The sequence below is a fragment of the Calypte anna genome, chromosome 5A (assembly GCF_003957555.1).
Source record: "Calypte anna isolate BGI_N300 chromosome 5A, bCalAnn1_v1.p, whole genome shotgun sequence".
NCBI lineage: Eukaryota > Metazoa > Chordata > Aves > Apodiformes > Trochilidae > Calypte > Calypte anna.
The window spans coordinates 9,243,663-9,267,567 of NC_044251.1; the positions used below are offsets into that span (position 1 = coordinate 9,243,663).

At 39.4% G+C, this 23,905-nt stretch overlaps 1 protein-coding gene across 4 annotated transcripts in view; it reads right to left on the reverse strand.

The window, feature by feature from the left end:
- The window catches only part of SLC39A9 (solute carrier family 39 member 9), a 40,064-nt gene that overhangs the window by 10,573 nt on the left and 5,586 nt on the right, over window positions 1-23,905 (reverse strand). For 3 of the 4 annotated variants that reach the window (XM_030452694.1, XM_030452693.1, XM_030452696.1), the window contains 5 exons: window positions 18,791-18,982; window positions 17,650-17,718; window positions 16,436-16,521; window positions 14,325-14,459; window positions 8,136-12,601 (listed from right to left, as the gene is read on the reverse strand). In XM_030452694.1, the coding sequence (XP_030308554.1) occupies window positions 12,371-12,601; window positions 14,325-14,459; window positions 16,436-16,521; window positions 17,650-17,718; window positions 18,791-18,982 (713 nt within the window). In that variant the 3' untranslated portion in view covers window positions 8,136-12,370. Of the gene's footprint in view, window positions 1-8,135; window positions 12,602-14,324; window positions 14,460-16,435; window positions 16,522-17,649; window positions 17,719-18,790; window positions 18,983-23,905 lie in introns of those variants that run through there. The other variant, XM_030452695.1, reaches the window with a different exon arrangement.

The window sequence follows — 23,905 nt, forward strand, 5'->3', positions numbered from 1 at the left end:
TTTCCTTTATGTATATACTAATCTAAATAAATAGGGGGCCTCTCTGAAGGAAAGAGGAGGAGAACAACACAACAGGTCAAAGAAGCTTGCCTCTCACAAATGGAAGGTAATGGTGGAAAGGCAAGCCCAAAATTTCTTCAGTTCTTGCATCAGACACAACTTACTTTGACTGGCCAGGAACTCTGAGATCAAAAGAACAGCATCATAAAAACTAAACAAGAGAAAAGAATCCCACAGGGTGAGGAAGGAGAGTCAGGTCCTGCAGAAGTACCTTCTCCATACTCCAGGAGACGGAAATCCTTATGGATGCACAAGCAGACTTGTTTTTGCTGTAAGATCCTGGTGAAGTCTAACAGCCACAGAGGTAAGCCATGTGTATTTAATCTTGGAGCTCATAGTTTTACTATAGCAGAAGGAGACCCAAGTACATGAGACATTATCAGGACAAGCATGTGACACCAGTGCAAAAAGCAGTCATACAGACCATGACTGCATTTTAAGTGATGGGAGAAATAGGCCCTTGTATTAGACCCACACAAGATCCCTTCCCTACAGTTCTAGCCACACAGATTCCCCAGCCCTGAAGAGATCCAGAGAACAACTTGAGGGTTGATCACAAGTATAGTTAACCCATAGTATTAGAAGAACAGTGAAAGTTCTTCACTCATTTCAATGAGAACAAGTGGGAGAGTTTGAATGCTGTCTGGCTTCAAGCATTCTTTCCCTTTTTAATGTATTGGTAAAGGTTGATGGCTGCAGTAAAGCAAATAGGCCTAAACTGGCCATGAAAAAATAAGGTGTAACAGTCACAGCAAGGCAGTTGTGGAATTGCCTTGCAACAAGAGCAGCAGAAGCAAAAAGTCATTAGTTGAATCAATTACATGCACAGCAACCTGAGGTTGGCCATGCCTTCCAGGGGTACAGATTTGGTTCACTATATTATTATTCCAGAACAAAATGTTTCAGAGAAAAAGAGATTTTAAAAGGATGTGTCACTCTCGACGGCTCGCAAGTAAAAACACAGCTGAACATCCTGGAGAGAACGCACTGGAGTTTTACTCAAAAAACTTTCCTGCAGGGAGGCAGACTGTACTGATATTGGAATTATTTCGTTGTCCCTACTTTTCTTGTGCATCAAGACAATAAAATTTTACTCAACACTTCCCCCCATAACCTTTAAATTAGCAGAGAGCAGCACAAGCTAGCACAAAAGTAACATTCCATCATCACAGGCCACCCTCCACCTTGAAGATGCTCCCTTTTAGTTTAAGGGTGCAAATAGTGGCTGACTGTAGCCAATGAGGAGGCTTGTGGGGTTTGGTTTGGGTTTTGTTTGGTTTTTTTTTTGAGGGAAAAGTTATAGCTTTATGTTCTGGGCAGCTTTATAATAGTACCTAATGCAGAAAATAAGAAACTAATCCTTGGGCCAGAAAATAAAGATCTGGATTAGAGCCACTGCAGAGCTGGAAAAACTCAGATTTTGCCTTCCAGTATGAGCTCGCTCTCCTCTTACAGCTTCTGATAAGCTCTGTTGCCATTTTCAACCCAGAGAACCATTAGCAATTATCAGATGTATTAAAAGGTGCTGGAACAATGTGGAGAAATAAAAAGCAAGTCCATCTTAAGCTTAATTTATGATATACCTTTCTTGCAAAGATAAAATATCACATGTACCAAATGCATCAAAATGATGCTCCAGCTTCCCAGAAGTGCAATTGTGCACAGAGGCAATTTTAAATAGAAAAAAAATCAACCACCATCAGTCCATCTCTTTAGTGTGAGATACTGACAGATTATATTTCTTTTGCACATGATTACATTATTACTGTCACATTGGAAGTCAGCTGTCCTGCAGAGCTCAAAACATTATTCAGCAAATGGGCAGTAAAGGGAAGAGCCTTTGCAGATGTACAACCCCATCTGCCATCATCTCTTGGTGAGAATCACGTCATCTCAGTACCCTGTTCCAAACAAAGCTCTCCATCAGTCCCAGCCCTTCAAACCCACACAAATCCATGTTGGATGGCCCATGAAGCATAATAATCAAACTTTTAGCTGTGGATATAACACCAGTTCAGGACACTCACAGAAGGCAGAAAATAAGATGACAGTTTACTGAAGCAAAGGGATGTGCCCAGCAAGCAGCTGCCCTGACAGCCTTGTGGACAGTAGGCACTCACAGCCTGGCTTCTGGAAGGTGGCATGCTCAGTGACTGACACCACAGTCAATGACTATTTCTCTCAGCATCTAAAGCAGATTTTTTTTTTTAAATCCTACTAAGAAATCTCTTCTGGGAAAAGACTCATTCACTCTGGTGCTAAAAAAACCAAACCAAACCAACCAACCAAACAAACAAAACAAAAAGGTTTCTGCTAAACAGGCATTTTTTAGAATATACTCAAGTGGTCAGGTACATTTGAAACAGGTTTTTCCAGAAGACAGGCTGTAAGCTTCATTGCAGTACACCAGGCCCCACCAGACAACTCCCAGTCCTGTTTCTTAGGCTTTGGGGGAGCACTTTTCCTCATGAGGGGCAGCTGAACCTACACACACACACACACACACACAGAACAAACCTTTGTGAAAGAAGGTTTTATAACAGAGTTCAGAGCTGACAAGCTTGCAGCTTAGCATGCAGACCACCTACACATCTATTTACCTTGCCTGTAGCATTTTGCTTTATCCACGTCTTACCTGCTTGCCATCAACATTCTTCTATCCAATCCCAAAAATAACAGTAGCAACAGTAGAGAGTTACCTAGGACATGGTTTGACCAAGTCATACAGCTTAGTGAGCTCTGCAAGAAGCTTTCTGCACAGAAAATCTCCAAGTCAAGGACTACCTATGACACGCATACACATACCAGGTGAGTATCAGGGACTACATAAAGGGCAGCTCAGCAGCACACTCAGAGACTAGCACATAGATCAGAAGCAAGGTTTAGAGCAGTTATTCTGGAAGCCAACACAGTTTCAAAGTTCCTCTGTCCTGCTTTTGAGCAGAGGAAAGGTACTGCCTCCATGATGAGAGCACTAAGGCAGTGTTCCAGGGCACACCTGGGCTTAGTTTCCAGCCCTGGCTATGTCCCTCCCTGTCTGAGCAAGTAAATTGTTTTCTTGCAGCCACAGTTCCTCACCTATGACACTGGTACTAAATACAGAATATCACAAGAATAGGTGTGCCTTTGCACAGTTTGGATACAATGGCCAGCTAAAAAAAAAACCAAAAAACCAAAACAAATCTAAAAAAAGAGAAGGGTTTGTTAGTTTCCTGGGAAGAACAATGGAGGGGGAAAATGTAATATTCTAGATAGTAACACAGGCAAACAACTGGAGGATCATAACGGCCCAGCAAGAAGTAGGACAATAAATGAGATCCAGGGCTGATGGCTGCTCACTCAGGAGAAGCACAATCCTTAACTGTTACAACACCAGTCAGAAGAACTGAACAAGTTTCTAAAATAAGGTTAGGTGCAGGACTACTTTTTACAAGGTGTATCTCGACAGCAAAAGTTTAGATATTGATTGCTGTCCACTAATTTCTAACCACTTTTGTTCCTTCTGGTCAAAAGGGGGGAAGTATTTGTAGGCTTAACTTTTAAACAAGAAATTTGTATCCAGAAAACCAGATTGGCTAAAACATTTTTTAATTTAATCTTAAGTCATAAAATGCCCAGCACATGGACACAGAGACCATAATTGCTCTTGCATACACATTTAATGTTCCCTTTAACCTTGCCATGATTCTGACAATTGAAGGTAAGGTGTTAAAAAAAAAAATCTAAGGACACAACAATAAGGACTTCAGTCAGGAGAGGAAACTGCAGGGACCACAACACTGACATTCTTCACACAATTTATACATTCTGCTATAACCCTCAGCTCTAATCTGCAGCAGCCTCCACTCCAAGTTTCTTTCTCTTTTCCAGTCCTGCTCACAGCCAGCCACAACAAGGTCAGGGCTCATTCTGTGTGCTTACACAGAACAGGAACAGGACATACTTCTCACATTCTTCCTGTTGGCATTCTCAAGTGGCCATCTAAATGCAGAGGCAAAAAGATCTCCTGGTACCATTTATCACCATGACAGCTCTAATACAAATTCTGTGTCCAGAAGAGGCATCAACCAGATGAAACACAAACTTCCTGGCAAGAAAGGACACCAAAAAAACCCTGCTCTCCACAAAACACAGCAGGCTGAGGGCCATCTCCTTCCCCCCCCCTCAGTCTCAATTTATCCTCCTGTGAGCCATGCTGCCACACAGCTTTTGTAGGCAAAGCTGAAGGGGACACGCGTGGAAAAACTCCCAGACAAGTCCATGGGTTAGCTCTCCACGTGCACCAGATCATGTTCACGTGCAACACATGCCCAGAGCAGACACCAGGAGTAGAAAGTTTTGTTAAAGACCAGCTACCATTCAGTTTCTCTGTCAAAAAGGGAAAACAGAACATGGGAAATCTCTTGCAGTCCTAAATTACAACTCATTCTACTTACAGCTTCACCTCTGGAAGCCAAGCACAACTAGGAAGTGTTACAAGAAGAGCCATTCAGATTAGTACTAAAGCTCTAAGGCAGGGGCTTTAGCTGCCCTTTTCAGCCCAGTGCAACAAGTACTAAATTTCAAATCTTCCTTCAGACAGCAGGAGCCCTTTACCTTGCACAGACTGCAACACAACTACGACCATTTTTCATAAGGTAATTACTATTTCAGACAGCAGGTGAGCATACAGATCCAGAAGCTTTTTTCCCATAATAATTTCACCTCACCTTTTAGATTTTCTAAATACTAAATAGGTTTCATGTCCAACATCACAACACAGCTTATTTTTCAATTAGCTCTACAAGTTTTTGGAATGAGGCATTTTTCTCAATCCCTCATCAAGGGATTCATCTCTAAACAGCTCAGACAAGAGGGAGAAGTTCTGTGTGAAGTATTGTGCAAGTCTGCCTGCAGGGATGTAAATTGCACACATCAGTAGAAGAATGGCTTAATTTGTAAGCTGGAACAACAGATGACAGCTCATCTTCTTGCTGCTGTGCTCATCCCTAATGAGCCTCTGGTAAAAATGCTGATGAAAATTTCTTTTTCCTTAACAATGAAGGAGCACTCTACAGCCATCATCAGGAGACCTGCAATACCACAGCTCCTCAATATTGAAGTGCTTAGTGGTAACTCTTGTTACATAAATGCACCCAAAGCACTTCCTCACATCTTCAATAGGATTTACAAGAGACTGCAGTGGTTAAGTCTCAAGTTACAGAGACAACATTTTTATTGAACACAATAAAAGAATGCTAATACACTGCATAATGCTTCACCATTACAATTGAATTTTACTTGCCAAAAAAACAAAAGCCTATCTGGGCAAGTACTGACTTTCTATCCTTCCTGCCTTGCATTGCCTGTACTAGCTGCAATAGCAACCCTGTCATTTATTTCAGTTCTCCTACTGACTTTACAGTAATCATTCTCTTGTGATAAAGCCAGTGTAAAGAGATGGCACTTTTTCCTAACCCAAGTCCTATTAGTTATGAAAAAAAAGAAGCAAATGTAAGCAATTAGCTGAGAAGTTTGCTTACTGCTTGAGTGAAATAGATAAAACATTCACTGTTGAAGTGTCATAGTCCTAGGTAAGTCTGTAGATAGTAACCACAGAAGAAAAAAATATATTAATCCTTTTTTTAATGAATTGCTTACCAATCATCTCCATCAAGGGTCTCTCTTAAATGAATGTATGAATGTTTTTGGAATGCATACATCACCCTGTAACAGCATCATTACCCTTTTTCTTTCCTGAAAATGGATCTAAAAGTCAATTCTGCTCACAGGGCAGCTGGAAAGCATGAAAAGCAAGAATATCTAAACTGTGTCAATTCAGCAGCTGTAAAAGGGATTTCATCAATGTACACAAATACTTGAAGGGAGGGTACAAAGAAGATGGAGCCAACCTCTTTTCAGCACTGCCCAGTGGCAGGAACAGAGGCAATGGGCACTCACTGAAACACAGGAGGTTTCCCCTGGACAGAGCAGAAGAAGCATTTCACTCTTGGGATGGCTGAGCACTGGCACACATTACCCAGGGAGGTCCTGGAGTGTCCTACCTCAGAAATATTCAAAAGCCACTGGGACATGGTCCTGGACAATTGGATCTAGGTGGCCCTGCCTCGAGTGGGGTGCAGGGGGGTTGTTGAACCAGGTGACCTCTGGGGGTCCCTTTCAGCCTCAACCACTCTGGATCAGTGCCCTAGGCTGTGTTAAATTAGTGTGTTCCCAGTATGTGCTGAAGAACTTGACACACTGCCAGGTACCATCCTCGTGTCAGGGAGATGAAGGTGAGTCCTTAAGTACCTCTCTGCAAGCAGCTTACAGGGTTGCCTCACTCTCCAAGATTGCTTTAGACCATTAACATTTCCTGAACTGCTTCAGCTGATAGTTTTATCACACAGGGTCAAGTGACAAGAGTTCCACAGATATACTTACAGATCTGAAAAGCCTGCACAGATGTTTCCTCAGGGACTGCCTCATGGCAGGGAGTCATCTTCCTTGTTATTCTTTAGTTATTGCAAGGATCCCAGCTCTGTCTCTCATCCCTGCAGTAAATCCTGGCAGCAGCTGTAGGATGTTGCTGTGGTAATAACTTTCTTCTACAAAACCCTGAATGCATACACACATCAGGACAGAAGTCATAACTTAGATATGCTTTGGCAAGAGACAAGAGCCCTTCTGCTTTTCACTCTGCATATAGTTCTGCAATTTATTTATTAATCTATTTGTGCCCTATGTGTGTTTTCAAGTGTTAAACCTAGTCCCAGCCAAGTCTGGTAAAATACCATTTTCAGCCAGAGGTGTCTAGGTGTGGTCATTCCTTTTTAAAGCTGCATCTTACAGAAAAATTTTGTTTCAATACAAAAACTTTGACACATCTACAATCACAGCATGCACTGTGTAACCCACTGGATTTTTGGAGACTCTTTTAATGTAACCTGCAAACCTAATTGATCTACAAGTTTTTACTCAGATAATAATTTTCAAAGCTCTCATTTCCTGCCTCAGCACCTCTCAGAGACCACTCCTAAATTTTAATTTCCAACTACTTTTTGCAACTCAAAATTGTGCCAGAGGCAAATAAAAACCCTCCTAGAGAAATTCAGGAGCCTGAGAAGGCAATTTTTCTTCACAGCAAGAACACAATCTGCTCTCAGTTACAATGACCACCATGACTAGCATAAAGAGAGAAAACTTAAGTAGCTCTGGCTTTAAAAAGGCTTCCATTTACCTTCCTCCTGCAGTACAGAATTAATCTGCCTCTGAGAAAAACTGTTGTCAATAGCAAGAGCAATACTGAAGACCTGTGAAGAGCTAAGCAGCAGGATCACGGGGCAATCAGAAGGAAAGCTGAGCTGTGGATGGTGCCTGAAAACAGCAAGACTGGAAGGAAAAAAAAAACCACAAAACAAAGAATTCATAGAACATGGGAAAGACTTCAGCAGCATTTTCCCCCACACTCCTCAAGAACAAAAACCAGGCTATGATTTTCTTCACATCTTTGCATACATATTTAAAGTTGAATTTTATTCCAAACCACACATAGGCACAGACACAGGAAAGGCTATTTTGTCACAGTCTCAAAAAAGAGCAGAAGGACTCAGTGTTTGCATTTTGGGTTGGGTCCATTTTGGGCTCTCAATTTTCCTTAGCCCCAAGATGTCTTCCAGCCTTTTAACAGTGTCCTGGAGCACTCATTAGCCAATCATCTCCTTATAGTCCTACAAAGAGATCTCTGCCTTGTAAGCTTCAGAGATATCCTTGGAGGTGGGAGAAGAGAGCTTCAGGGCAATGCCAACTCCTAAACACTCTGTGGGAGTCACTTTTAGTCAAATCTCCCTCTCCAGCAGAGCTGTCAAATCCTTTCTTCCCTCTAAATCTATTCATACTCATGTCCAAATCAACCTGCTAGACTGCCTTCCAACATGCAGTTTCACACACCAGGTTTCCAGGAGATGCTCAGACATTCTGGAGAAAAGTATCAGACACACGTATACAAAAATAAAATGCAGTGTCTGCATTGACTGACATTTCTTTGTCAGAGTTGTCACAAAACCCCATGCAGTAAATAACAACCCAAGTCCAAAGCACTGCACCTAGTAAAAATTTAATATAATAAAACAAATTGAAAACAGCAACATTATTTTAACCATTCACAATTAAAGTGGAAAAATTATAAGGCAGCCATTCATGGAATGATTTTGTGTACAAATGGTTTGGAAAAAGACATTAAAATTACAGTTCCATACATGGTGTCAGGTAAACAGTAATGACCACACAATGTATTTCCCTGGAAAGCCAAGGCTGATAAGAAATGTCATAAAAGGACAGTAAGGACAAAAATAATTTTATTTTTAAAAGTCTGAGGTGAACAGGAATCTGAAATCCATCATAAAGAATGTGAAATTCATCATAAACCTTTCCACCACATTGCAACCACTCCTCCTCTCCTTCTACCTCTGGAAGAATACAAATACAGTTCCCTACTCTTCTTCCCAAGTCCCAGCAAAGAACAGGAAAGGGAGCAGCAAGAACATTTATTGCACAGCATCTCTCCCTCATACCACATAGAGCTGATACAAAGACACAGCTGCTACTGCCAAAAGCTCCCTGGAGGCTCTGAACTAGTTCATGAATAAACACAGCAGTTTTCCGGGGTCTCTTGGATAACATAAACCTTTAACACAACCCACCTGGAAATGGCTCCTTAAAGTCAGGTGTCTGTGTTTAACAGCTGGGCCATCAGACGTGCCACAACTCTCAAAAATCTGTCTTGGTGTGACAGCTCTGCCATCATTACTTCAGTTAATGTCAGTGCAGCTTCTGCATCTGTCATCAGGCAAAGAAAAAGAAGTACTTCCCTTCTTTATATAAGGAACAATAAAATAATTAGAGAAGTAGGGAAAGTACCTGAACACACCAGTATCAATGCAAACAACTTTACTCCCATTCCTGTTGCCACTTAAGAAATCATAAACTGGAAAAGAGTTGATGAGACAATTACCTATTTCCTAGAGGGATTTACAGAAGGGGGATATGCCTGGCACTTGGTTAAAGCATTACTGCTAGACTTGCTGTCACCTACCTCAAAGCAGAAAACATAGGCAGAGATGGCTGTTGCAGAGGAATTGTTTGCACCAAGGTCCCCTGAGGAGTAGAAAACGATACCAGATGGCCATGACCAGTGCTTGGATTTACTGTGACAGATGGAGAGACACGTAAAAAGGGGTCTATAAAATGGACCCTATCACTCAACTCATTGCTTTGCTTCAAGAAAATAATCTACCGTGTGGAACTAAAAATTCTGAAAGGTTTGATCATTTAAAATTTTGTATTCTCCTTAGCACATAGCCAAAAGCTTCCTTAGTTGCTGCAGTTTCAGCTACAGAATTGAAAATAATAGTTCAACTGAGAAATAAGAGGCAGCTGAAAGAAAATGCTGTTGCTACTGCTAAATGGGTAGGGAAAAAAAATACACCATAGAAGTCTTCTGTCACTTGTGTGCCAAAATGAAAACTATATGCTATCAGAATTTTTGTGCCAATTTTAAGTTCCTAATGTTTTCATTTAAAATCCCTCACCTGCTGCTATAACTTGGTCTCTATGGTTTATAAATTGTTAAACTGTGTATTACCGTTTCAGGTGGCTGCCCCAGAAACTCAAAACATGATCTGAGGGACAGGAAAAAAGAGAGACTACAAGATCACTTAGCAGTGACACCTCTTATGACTTATAGGCCAGAGGTTATGCCAGCAATGACAAGGCTGACTGCCACATCCTCAAATATATGCTGATCCATATACATGAAGGTACTATCCACATACTCCAACACCAGATCAAAAGGAATGAAATGGGACCATAACTGTACACCTCCTCAAAACCCTAACTGTTATATACAAAATGAGGATGAAGTGGAACAGTCAGGATGCCAGTTCAACCAGTGGGGTGGGGTGGGGTGCACCTGCAAGTGACAGATAATACAGAAAAACCTCACTGCCTTACAAAATGTAAGTGTCTGGTGCTGCACTAAACCACCTCCTGCTTCTGCTGCAGATCTTGCAGATCTCTACAGCCTTTGGAAACATTTATGTGGAAAGATTACACAAGGTAAAATAGTGACATTATCAAGGAAGAAAGAAATGAGAATGCAATCTGAAAGAACACTGGGAGCTTTGGTGTAAACATCCCCATGTATCATTCATGTGCATCAGTAACCTGTACCATGGAAGTTTGCAAAAAGGTAACTTACCAGTTGCATATGTATGCTCTACAAGAAAAAAAAAACCAAAAAAAAAACCAAACCAAAAAAACAAAAAAACAAAAACTAAACAAAACAACAAAAACAAAAAAAAAAAAACCCAAGAGGTTTAAGAACATTCAGGAGAAGATCTCATCCATGTCAGTAATTTTGCCATGGCTTTTTAGAAAAGAATGAACATTTTAAGGTCTAATGTAAAAAAAGTCTGATGCACTAATTCTACCAAAAATACTGACCTGTGGGAAAAAATGTTCTAATGATTTTGCATTGATTTTGTACAGTAAACCAGAGAAATGAACAAGTGCTCCTGGAGATCAATACTTGGTTCAATGCTGGGACACACCTGTATTGTTACAAACCCCACAGAAACCCAGTGCAAGGGCCAGGCCAGACACAGTACTGAACTAGTAAACACACAGAACAATGAATGACAAAAATGTAAAGAAGTTAAGAGGCACAATGACCTGTGTAGTATAAGTAATAAATAGCATGAAAATTAGACATAATCATCCAAAAGGATCAAGAAGCACTTCCGTTAAGAAGATATTTCAAGCCTTGAAAATCCATTTCAAACCAAAAAAAAAAAAAATCAAAAGAAAAATATATTTGGCTATGTATTATTTCAAAAGTGCAGACAGAGTATAGCTTAAAAAGGGTACAACATTAAAAGGTTTTCCCCTAAGGAAAGAATTTTCCGTTGAGTCTGTGCACGTCAAGCATTCCTGACTTTCCAAGCACTACAGTTATTAGAGTCTAATATATTTTGCATAAGAGGAATGGTGACTAGAGAAGGCTGTGCCTGTGAAAGGCACAGAAGGTTGTGCCTGTGAAAGTTCCGTATCAGTTGGCAATAAGCCCTCCTGCAGATTCACCAAAACTAATGCTTATGGGTAAGAGGTAAAGGTACAATTCCCAAAGGACGAGGAGAATGCCTAATGGAATCCACCTGTTTGGGGTTTTGTTTGTTGATTGTTTTTTTGTTGTTGTTCAGAACCGCTTTTGATACACTCTGTGCTCTATCTGTAGTATAAACATTTAACTAAACATCTTGCTTTGTTAGCCTTAATAGCTCTTATTTAATGAAAAAAAACCACATTCCCCCACTGATTTCAGCAGTTTTGATTTCTCAAAATGAGCTAGTGAAGTTCACTGGTCCCTCAGCAGCTGTCTCCATCAGATTTCTACTCCTCAGAACCCAGAACAGCTTGATTTTAGAGGACACTACAGGCATCTCTCTCAACAGTAGCAGTAGTGTAATCACAGTATCCATTACCTAATTCCTGCTAACATTTTTGGTGCCTACTGTTTACTGACCTGGCAGAAGACCATCTCCCAAGAAATACTGCCTCTTAAAATTTATTAACAATCACATAAACAATCAAAACACCATTCTCTTTGCTTTTAGCCTCTGTCTTAAATAATGGAATACACTGCAAAATTCATTTGCACTTTCTTAAGCCAGCTGATTTCCTACTCTAATCCTAAACTTTGTCTACATAATTTATTTCCTGTCAGTGACACTTGTGTGACAATAGCAACGTTGTCCAGAGCGCAGCCCATTTTTGGAATACACTTAGTGACAAACACCACAAGGACTGGTTGAGTTGTCAGGAAAACACAGAACAGACAGGGGAGAGCCCCCTTCTTCCTTAGCAAGACTTCAACTGCTCCCAAAGCAGCCTTCCTTTGATTTTGCTCTCAGCTCTGAAAGATGAATTGCAGGATACTTCAGTGATTGCAATTTCATGATGAGTCGCTACGTTCCCCCCTGCTCGTTTTTCTTAAGCTCCAAATTCCATCTTCCCTGAGAATAGGGCCAGAAGTAACAATTAAAATAGCAAATGTCTTCAGAAAAGAAAGTTACATAGAATTTATGTCCGGCTGCCAAAGTACATTTTGCTACACTAAAAACTTGCCCAGTATTCTTCATTTTGCAACCAAGATTCCCTCTGAACTCCATAAAGTAGATGGGATGGATGATGGGTAAGAGACAATGATAAAGGGAGCAGCTGACATTCACTGCTCATGTCAGACTGAGGAGGAGGAACAGTGAAATTTCAGTATTTAGTGATGGTGTCCAATAGACAAAACTAGAGGAATAAGGCATCCTAATACTAGGGCGGCCACCTCCAGACGACTGAGTCCTTTTCCTCCAGCTGATTCAGGTTTGTGGCTATGAGCAATTCCTCCTACTTCTGGGAGGACATGAACTGTGGCAACGTAAAGAAAAGTCCCAGCAGAAAACAGCATAGCAACTCCGGTGGCATTCACTTCTGAAAGGGCTTCTTTACTGCTCTGAAATGGAAAAAGAAACAAAAAAAACCCCCAAAACAAAGAACAACAAACCAAAACAAAACAACAGAAAGAGAAAAAAACAAAACAAAGATAAGCAAAAGTTCTTCAATCAATAATAAAATCCTCCTCAGGTGTCCACACTTTGGTGAACTCTTGTTCTCTCAGTGACATTGGTTTGATAAATTCTTTTGTGCCTTGCACCAGACATGTAGCAACTGGCTACATGGCTAAAGTGAATGTGGGGGACAGAAAGACACCTCTCATCCTAGTTAGTTTGCTTCAGACTTCTAGGAACCCTTACAGAACAAAAAAAGTAAGTCTGTGCAGAAGCATCTAATTTCACCATCTCACAGTAACAAACATTTTGAGCTTAGGATAAAAATAAAACTCAGATTGCAAAGCCACAAACTTTAAGAAGGACACTAAATATTAAACCACCCCTCATTTTTCTAAACAAGGAGTTCAAAATACTAGTTTTGAAATGCCTGGTCCCCTGATGGCCAGAGCAAGATTCGCTATATTTAAGTCCCAAATCATTATTCACTGAGTATTTCATTTGTATGTACAAGATAACATCCAAAACTTTTCCAGAATTTCCATGTAAACTTCACTAAGAAATGCACCTTCTGGATCAAAACTGAGTACCTCATCACATTCATACTAGGATTAAGATCATGCTGCACATCATTAAGTGTACTGGAATGAAAACGCACTCATATCAGTTTCAAAATGTTTCTTAAACAATTTCCAACTCAAGGGTGGTGCCAGTTCTCTGGCATACTCTCATGCTATTTTTCCAAAGACCAGAGACACATTATCTGCTCTGGAACTATGCACCTATTGTGACAGCCCTTATACTTCATCAATTCCCTGTTCTTTCTGAAGAGCAAAATGCAAAACCAACTTTTATGTTGATATGGTGAACATACAGAAGTTGTTCAAACAGCATTCTCATTTCTATTTCCAAACCAAGCCTTTCCCCTGCTGTCTCCTGTACCCTCTCATGCCTTGAGTTTCATGAGATCACAGGTGAGATTCTTTACAACACCACAGCACAGTGTGCCAACAGCACTGTTCACTGCAGTGTCATAGGAAATACTATGAGAAGCAGGAACACTTAACGTGGACAGACATGGAACTCGTGCAGTGGCCCATTTCACAGGCCATTTGTTGCATGCAGCCAACACAAGACTAAGCTTTAAGGAGTATGAGAGGCAAAAAAGCTGCTCCAGCTGAGGATTCAACTTCTGACACAGTGTGAAAAAGACTTTAAACATATAGGACCAATTCTGCAATAGTGGGGAGAACTAGCAAAGATTATTTTCAACCTGCATATTAAAATCAGAATGCATGCAGCATCACTGAAAATTAGTCAGTTTTGTAGTGATTAGGGAAGATCTGGTATATGAGCAAACTCTTAATTTCTCAGGAGGGAATAGCAGAAAGACAAAAATCAGCCTTCTAAGAAAAGAAAGACATACCAAACTCTACAGAGGAGTTAGATGGAACTGATGGGTCTGTTGGAAAGCACGGGTTATTTTTTTTTTCACACATTCATATTGCTACCTGTTTATACAGCGTTTTAAAACAAATCTCCATTCTACTAAATTTTTCAATCAGGTTGCAATTATGTTCCATATAACTTGTATGGCATTCCTTTCCCCAAACTCAACCACTAAGCTACTTTTTTGGCAGAAAAAAAAAAAAAAAATCACAGACCTACCTTGCTTAGGCCTAAGTATGTCACCATGGACATAACAGGTGCTGCCAATGCAAAAACCAGCAAGTGTTTTCTAATTCGATTCCGTTCCAGCCCAGCGTGCATCAGGAAGGAAACAAGGCCAAAGGCAGCTGGTGCCTGCAAAAAAAAACAGTATTACTGGTAATCCAATACTTTCTAAAATCCAATGAAATCTAAGATCAAGTTGCAATGTGATTTACTACGTTGAAATGCAGCACTAGCACCAGGAGAACCTTAATAATGTTGCAGTTAAACCTAATCAATAGAATTCTGCAGACTGCTCTATCTTTATAACAGTACCTCATGGAAACCCATGGCCTGGCTATCAGAGCACAAATCTTCGTGTAATCATTATAAATACTACAATGTTCACTCACTCAAGTCATTCCTATAACCCCTAGGTCTCCATTATCTTATGTAATTTCTTTTTTTGTCCTGATACTACTATGCATCCCTAGATGGACAGTCTCTATCTACAGCAGAAAAATTCCACAATTAACACAGTGGGGAAAAAAATTCCCAAAGACAGATAACTGCCTCCACATGAAAAAGACTTGAGAGCTCTTTTGATTAATTCATCATAATTCAGTTTCATTTCTGTTCCCACTGGGAAGCAAACAAGTCATTCCTTCTCCTTCTGCTGGCATCCAGTTTTTCATTCACAAGGCACAGCTGTCCTACTGCTCATGGACTTTACAATGTTTTTGCTCACATAAAGACAACATCAGTCCACCCTGAAACCTCTGAGAAGGCAAACTAACATTCTGAGCATTTCTTACACACAGAATCCTTGAATCTTTTTTTATTTTTTCTTTCTTTCTTTCTTTCTTTTTAAACCTAGAAGTAGGAAACCATGAGTGAAGGAAAAAATGAGAAAGACAAAAGCATCATCCAGGATCAGAAAACTAGAAAAATAAAAATACAGACAAGAAATACACTTCTCTTTCAATACCAAGTATTTCTTGAGAATCTTTCATCATGGAATTTTCTTCCTCTAAAATTGTACAATTGCAGAAGTCCATTAATTTGAACATTAAGAATAATAAAAGCAAATTTCACTTGGCAACAGACATAAACCAAGCTTCACTGCAAGATGTGATGCTGCCACGTTTGAAGAGGGTAATGTAAATCACAACTTATTGTATCAAGAGTGAAGACCTACTAGATCTGCATTTCTTAACAGTTTGAACATGCAATTATGAAGCAAGATTTGGTTGAATATATGACTAATTACTGTAATACATGCATGTGCAGCCAATAAGTCAAATATGCATCTGCATGCATAAGTTTAGCATCTACATAGCCAATAGATTTATTTGCACAAACATTAGGCAAAAAAAAGATCTTCCTATCTTCAAGGGCCACTGTGTTTTACTATCACAAAAACATCTAAAGAATTTTCCTGTAGATATGGCATGTGACTGATTTTGATGCTAATACAATAACAGAGCTAACCAGAAGTTCTAATTTAGTGCTTTGGTATTAAGTGGTTTCCCAAGACTAACCCTTTTACACACTTGTAACAAATATCCTTCCCATTTTCTTGAAAGCATCACAGAACCAAAAAGATGTTGTAATCAGCATAAGGCTGCTTTTCCTTCTTGAATACACTACCATATATTTCTGTACTTCACCCTGAAGAACTTCTCTAAATACATCACTCACAGCAGTAACAATCTTAGGGGTTCTAGTTTATTTTTTAAAAAATCACCACCAAACCAAAACACAGGACTACAGTAGCTTCAGAAAAAGTCAATGTCAAGCTACATTTCTTCATGAACTGTTATTCTCTCTGTATTTGTGGGAGACTTTTCCCAAACACTGGCAAGTAGTAGGCAGGCAGTACCCTCCTCATTTGTACCCCATTCAAACTTAACATCCATTATTTGCTATCCTGTTGTACATCACTCCAGTGCATTTTGGTCCTTGAAGCTGTACTATGAGCCTGTTCATTTTAATGGCTTTACACGTTGCCAAGTTACATCACTAGTGAAATTTAAGGTCTTCAGTAATCTTGGTATGCTTTAGCAGTCTTTTAAAGAACAATTTTAAAGAACAATTTTTGGGGGACTTTTTTTTGGATAAGGACTTACCTTGTGCAACATAATAGCAACAAACACTATTAACTGGACACTAGTCTGAGAAGTAGAAGCTGCTGCACCCAAGGCAACACCATCAGCTGAAATAGGAGTGCAAATTAATGGATTATTCCTCTACATCAGTTTCAGGTTTCCCACCCACTTTATGGCTGACAGTACAAAACATGTTGACTTGAGATGTCCTGTTACTCAACATGCCGTTAGCAATACCAACCCAACATATTATTCAATCCCCTTTATTTTTTAAGCCATAACAATTTCAGGATTTAAGACAACTCTCAATAGGAGCTGTATCATATTTCACAACACCAAAAAAACCTACACTGAGAATCAATCAAATATCAACACATTCTGACAAATTAGAGCCAGGTAAGAAGTTTAGCCTGCTGCTGTAGAAGTGGCTTCCTGTCTAAAAATCTGCTTTAGATTCTAAGCATTATAACAGAATGCTGATGATTATTCTTTCAATTAATTTTCAAATATAAGTAAATAATATTTTACCACCTAGTGAATATATCATCTAAATGAAATAGGAAATGGATACACAGATGGGAAAGAAAAAGGGAAGAAATATCTTTTGATCAACATCTTGTGACTTACCAAATAATCTTCAGCAGGAGAGATTAAAAAGCAACATATTTATACTATAAGCATATAGTGAATAATTACAACATGAACAAATTGCAATTGACTGCAATCTGTAAACAACTTTTTCAGTCCTTTCAAGTCAACCCAAATGTGCTTCAGTCAAATCATTGTACTCCACCCTATAATGTCCTTTTTCCCACAAGGTATTTTTTTAAACTTAGTATTGTTGTTAAAAACACAAGTCAACTGTCAAGCAAACCCAGACATGTTTCATACCACCTCTCAAATGTGTTACCATGTATTGAAATTTAGCAGCTACAGCAACCAAAGGAACTGAAAAGATAAAGAGTACGTATAATACAACTTTTCAGATGGGAAAACTAAAGGACTGGAAATCCTGTACTCAAATGAAATTTCATTGAACATTTGAAACACTGGAGTGTGTTTTCCCAGTAAGCTTTAGGAAGTATCCTTAGTTCTCCCCACCTTGCAGGATTTTTTTTTATATAAGAAGGAACTGTCAAAAACAATCCCCCAGGTGTTTCTGCCACATTTAAAGATGAGCCACACAGCAATGAAGAAGAGTCCTTGTCAAGAGCTAACATTAGGTCCCACATTACCTGCAGCATGGACTACTAGACCCAGCGTTGTTGTGATTTTGGAGTTGCCTGATCTTGCAGCTTCTGGATCTGAAATGAGGACAGTTAGGATAAAGATAAATATTGAAATTATGCTTGAAGAAAAACTGTAAGCACCACTGCACATGTCTCTACTAGCTGCTTTGGCAGTTATATTCAAAATAATTCTGTACCATATGAAGTTCTGCCAGCAAGCAAGTGACAGAATAACAAATTCTTTGCAATTTAGAGGATCACTGAAACAGGCAGAAGCTGCTGCTTTTTGGTTTTTCATCTCCTGAAACTGAGTTCTGAACTAAACTCCTGAACCAAAGTTCTGGGCCACTAGGGCAAAGAAAACCTAGTTTTGCATCTTTAGAATTCTCATCCTGACCCTTAAAGCACATAGCCCAATGTTGGCATTTTCTTTAGTGACTGTGTGGGGCAGCCTCTGTTACACTAATTCTGTGTCAATTCCTCTGTTCTGGGCATTTTACTTTTTCTTCCAGATCAGTTTCTTAAATTTTGAGGGCCAAATGGCACCATCAGAGGAGATCATGTGGGAGAAAATGGGCAGCCAAAGGCAATAAGACACTTTTTCAGATGACAAAACACCTTTGGTGCATTTCAAACTACAATCTGAGAAGGAAGCCACAGGCAAGAAACAAAGGCAACTATAAGTATTTTGAGAACCTTGCAATGAGGTTGAGAAATCTTTAGGTTAAGCAGGACCTATTTTGAAGTACAGGAGGCTCCAAACCAGTGTGGAACTACAGCTGTGCAGTTACAGTAGCAGACCAGATCTTACACTGAGTAATTTCTGTAGTCTTATTTAAAGTAATTATTTGTTCTTTGCACATTTTACCAACATGCATGACAATTAAGTAAGAAAACCAAATGAAGCTGAGATTACACACAATCACAGAACAGTAAGGGGTTGGAAGGGACATCAGAGGATCATCTAGTCCAACCTCCCTGCTAGAACAGGATCTCCTAGGACTGGTTTGAGAGGAATACATCCAGGTGGGTCTTGAATGTCTTCAGGGATGGAGACTCCACCTTAACCTTAAGTTTTTTGAAAAGCCAAAGAAATCCCCTACGTGTGATTAATTAGCAAGTCTAACTGAAGAGAAACTTTACTTACCATCTGTAGAGTGCACATGAGAGCTACCTAGCTGATCCACCAACAGCATGAAGACAAAGCCCAGGACAAGTGACACACCAATGTAGGCATGCAACCTGGAATGGTCATGGCCATACTCATGTGCAGCTGAAATTTCTGCTACCTTCTCAGACTCCATCACATGCTGCATCTCACTCACTGGGTGATGCTTCCCTGTGGCAGGCAAGGAAGCAGATTAGGAAAGGGAACTAAAAATGGCACGGTCAATCTTCTCCTCCTTTGCTGAAAGCATTCCTCACATCTTCCTGAGTAACACAGGAAAGTTCTCATTTGTGGTCAGTCTTGGATCATTTACTTAGGGAAAAACATTTGCCTTGTTCGCCCCTCCCCATACCTCTTCATCAGGCAAAAGCAAAGGCAACATTAATACTTGATAACTCAGGCTACTTTGTTTAAACACTGCATTTTAAATACAAATTGATTGATAAAACCTGCTAAATAATTCATTTTTTAATTGAAGTTGAGAGTTACGTCAGTATTCAGAGATACTATCAAGCAGTTCAGTTATAAACTTCATTTAACTGGGAAACTACAGGATGAGAACATAAAATAGGTTCCATGCACTAAAAGATCCAATGCAATCTTTAAGATGAACTTTTTACACAGAGTTAAACAAGTCACCATTGATACACTCCATTGATATGGATAAGAACAACAGTTCAGTCAGAACATTTCTACAAATGTCACTACCATACTAAAAGCCCAAAGTTCAAGCCCTGGGATTATGTAAATGTTTTATTTCCCTACACAAGCTTTAATTCCATGCCCTCCCCCAGACATTTGCTGTCTACCCTGACATTAGGCGAGTTCAGAATTACTTTAAAATTTAAGAAGAGATAAGATGGCTGGAGGTTTTTACTTTAGTTGCCATAGTATAAAATGCTTTATTTGCTGCACAGTTCATAATTTAAAAAAACATTTTCAAATATTTTATAGGTTCATATTCATAGGTGACAAGTGCCTCTCCCTAAAATTACTCTTAGAAAGCAGAGATGTAATATAACTTTTGCAGGTTGCCATTTGCCCAGCATGTGTGATCTGTATCACGAGCAAATCCTCACCACACATGATTCCCACCAATTTGAACAATCACATCAGTCTTGCACTGAATTTACATGGACTTAAAGAAAAAGCAGGCTTTTCTGGCACATGCATTTAACATTTCCAGCAGTCTTTGCCCTAGTAGCTCCCAGGATAGATCCAGGAGATCCTCCAACCTTGCTTATGACCACTGCTTCTGCAGTCCCATCTGACACAGGGGGCAATGTCTAGAAGTACACAGCTTTTCCAGTACTGGCCACCAGATTGGCATGAGTTGCCTTAGTGCATTTATGCCAAGCTGATTTATTAAAGCTATTTTAAACAAAATTCTAGGTATTCTTTCCAGCTGACATAAGCAAAGAATTATGTCTAAGGCTCCTTCTGCCAACACAATACAGAAATCCACTGTCAGAAAGGTACTTGTACCAAAGATCAGGAAAATTAATTTTTAATTAAATTTAATTAAGTTCCCAAGTACCATACAGAGAACAGTAAACATCTGACCTCTTGGTTTCAAGCTCTGTCCTCACCTGAATCACATATTCTTTTTCTTTTTTTTTATATTTCCCCTTACAGCCCCTGGTAGAGACAATACATCAGGCTAGAAAGCCCTCTGGGTGATGCAGAAGAGGCATTTAATGCTCCTTGGCATATTTGTCATTATAAACAGGTGTATGCCCACGGCAGGTAAGGGGTTTTACACACAGTAAGTACTTCTCAAATGTTTCCAGGGAGAGAACAGATACAGTAAATCTACTTCTACATCTGATACCTAAAGTTAAACCAGATGTTTGAGTTGCATGCTATTCTTGAATACTCTAAACTACCTACCATTCAGTACAAGTTCCCTCAATTTCAGAACAAAGCCAATGCTTAAAACAACCATATTTAGAAGGCTCAGTTAATATTTGTAAATTTCTTTAACATTCTTTTAAGGAAATATTGTTTCTCTGATAGAACAAATGACAGTATCAAAGGCTATAATTGTAATTATTTTCATAGTCTCCACTATACTTAGAACACAAGTAACCTTCCTGTGTTTACATGGGATGTCAATAGAATTTTTTAATTAAAAAATTGTAGTGAAATGAGGCAACCAGGTGCCACTAATTGCCAGGCAGTGGGCATGAGCTTGTGTTAAGCCCACCTGTGCCTGATGAGGGCAGGGCCCCCACTGCGCATGAGCAGGATTAGGGGGCCAATAAAAGGTGAGGCTCAAACTCACAGGCTCAGCTCAGTCCTGAGCAAGCCAGCAGAGAGGTCAGTTGCTCTCAGAGCAATAGCACTGATCCAGGCTGGTCAACCCTGAGGGCAATAGACTCAGAGCACTATTTGTGAGTTTCTGCTGGAACACCTGGTTGGACCTTGGAGCGCTGTGCCCTAAAAGAGGTTCATCTTGCTATAAAAAATAAACTAGAGAACCCATTTGCAAAGCTCCAGTTCATATGCAACACAGTCCAATATAAGGAAGCAGGTGACATTAATTTTTATGCACTCACAGAGCGATGGAGCACTAAAACTAAGAACATGAGGACTCTGTCATGCTTGATCAGGAACTGTATCTTCTCTTAAAAGCTAACTTAAGGTTAAGATTTGCACCCAGGGAGGAATAAGCCCAGGTACCAGTACATGCTGGGACCCAACTACCTAAAAGCAACTTTTCAGAAAATAATCTCTAGATCGCTGTGGAGACAAAGTTTACCATGAACCAGCAGTGTGCCCCATAGCAAAGAAACACTGAGTCTTGGCTTGGCAGCAGGTCAAGGGAGGTGATTCCTGCCCTCTCCCTGGCAACAGTGAGGCTGAGGCCACACTCTGAGCACTGGGCTGAGATTCTGTACTCCCCAGGACAAGAGACAGCTGGACATACTGGAGGGGCACAAAGATGACTACCTATGAGCAAAGGCTGAAAGAGCTGGGGCTGTTCAACCCAAAGAAGAGAAGGCTCAGAGGGATCTTAGCAATTTATAGAAATAAATACCTGATGGGGAAGGGTATAAAGACGGCAGAGCCTTACATATTAATTATTTGTTCCTATCTAACCCTTTTAATTCTACCTGAAGTTTGGAGTGACCTACTTTATGCTGTCCATTGGCTGAATTCTGTTCTAGAAAACACTCCATCCAAAGTGACCTGAAACAGTAACACGCACAAACTCCCTTAGTTTCATTCTGTATTTCTTGCTGTTTCGGGGGACAGCAATGCCAGCTAGAGCATCAATTAAGGAAGCTTGCATCAGAAATTCTAAACATCTTTACTAGAAACAATGTTACTGATTTTAGTTTATTATGTAATGGTAAGACAACTAACAGGACTAGTGTACAGCTCTTAAAAGAAACTAGTATAGTAAATATATTGTTTCATTGGTCTAACAGCTAACAGTATTTTCTCAGTATGAGAACAGACAAGGCTTTTGGAGGAGTAATTCAGCTTTTTTACTTCAGAGCAGCAGATTTGTTCTGCTTGATTAAAGGTAAGAATACTAATGTCTGAATTTATTATAATAATTACAATTCAGCAGAGTCTCTCTCACCTTGTATTTTTCAAGTTGACTCTAGATTGATTTTTTATTGAAGTGAGAGACAGTACAACTTTCCCGCACCTAACTATTAAAAAAGAAAATGAAAAAATAATGGCAACAAACAAAATGGAGCACATTATACATTAAGACTTTACCCAACATATGTGGCTTGGATGAGAAAACTAGAATTTTTGTCATTTGGGGGGGTGGGGTGTCATTTGGTTGGCAACTACTTTTCAGAAGTTCTAGTCATTAACAACAAAAACTTGATTTACTCTAGCAAGTCATCTTGCTGAAGTAGTCATATATCTTAGATGAGACAATTGAACATCCATCTACTGTACGAAATATTGGCCTACTGCCATTACTACAAACAAAACACATCAGAATAGGGCTTGAAGGATTAAAAAAAACATTATCTTCCCCTTACAAGATTGAATCGGTAAAATAATTTTAGACCATATAAGATTGTTTCTGACCATATAAAGTTAAGTTTGCTCCAGATTATTTCAATCCATGAAACATTACTGTGGCTGAGTTACCTTTCTGACAGTGGTTACACAGCTTCACCAATTAAAACAAAGGACTGAAGTTGACAAAGGAACTTTGCTAGTAAGAGTCAAATCAATGTTTCACTACACACACACACATAGGTTTATGACCAAATAATAATCCGAATCATGGTGTGCTATTTGCTCTCAGCCTACAAGGTCAAAAATTAGAAGTTATTTACTGTGTCACCTGTGAGAATATACATAAGCAGCAGTCAATGACTTTTGTATCAGTGACAAGCATCTGTTTTGATAACAACTCATCAGTCTCTTGAATTAATTTACACTTGGAACTGGACAGACACCCTTCTCTCCCTTTTTAAGTTCTGTTGGTTCTGTTAAGTTCTCAGAATCTGAAGCTTAGCTTTGAATAGCCTTGATATGAGAAAACATTTTCGTAGTTAAACTCATTCACATATGAATTTTGCCTCTCTGCAACATAAAAATATCATTACAGGCAAACTGGCTTCAGTCACTATGAGTAAGGAATTCAGTCTGAATTCATTCACATAACAAATTATTTTTTTCCTAAGTAAATACTTCTGATATTACTACTGCAGTAATGGGAAGTACCTTTTCCTCCACGTACTAAACTTGAAGCCATATGGCATGTAGCTCTAAATAGCAGACTGTAGATTTCATACAAGAATATGTCTCATTTAGTAAAAAGAAAGCCAAAACCAAACATTTACATCAATTGTATTTACTGCTAGCCATATCATTACAAGAAAATTTAATCTACTTAGAATTAAAATTGAATGGAGAGCAAACGCACAACTACAGCTCATTAGAGACATCCGACATTAAAGTGCACAAATTACAGCATAGTATAAAAGCATGATCAGAGGTTCTTTCATGTCTTGATGAAGTGATGATTTTATAAACCATCTTCTGTTTACTTTAAATCTAAGCAGAACAACAAATTTAGTGGAAACTAAAACATGATAAATTAAAGCATATTAC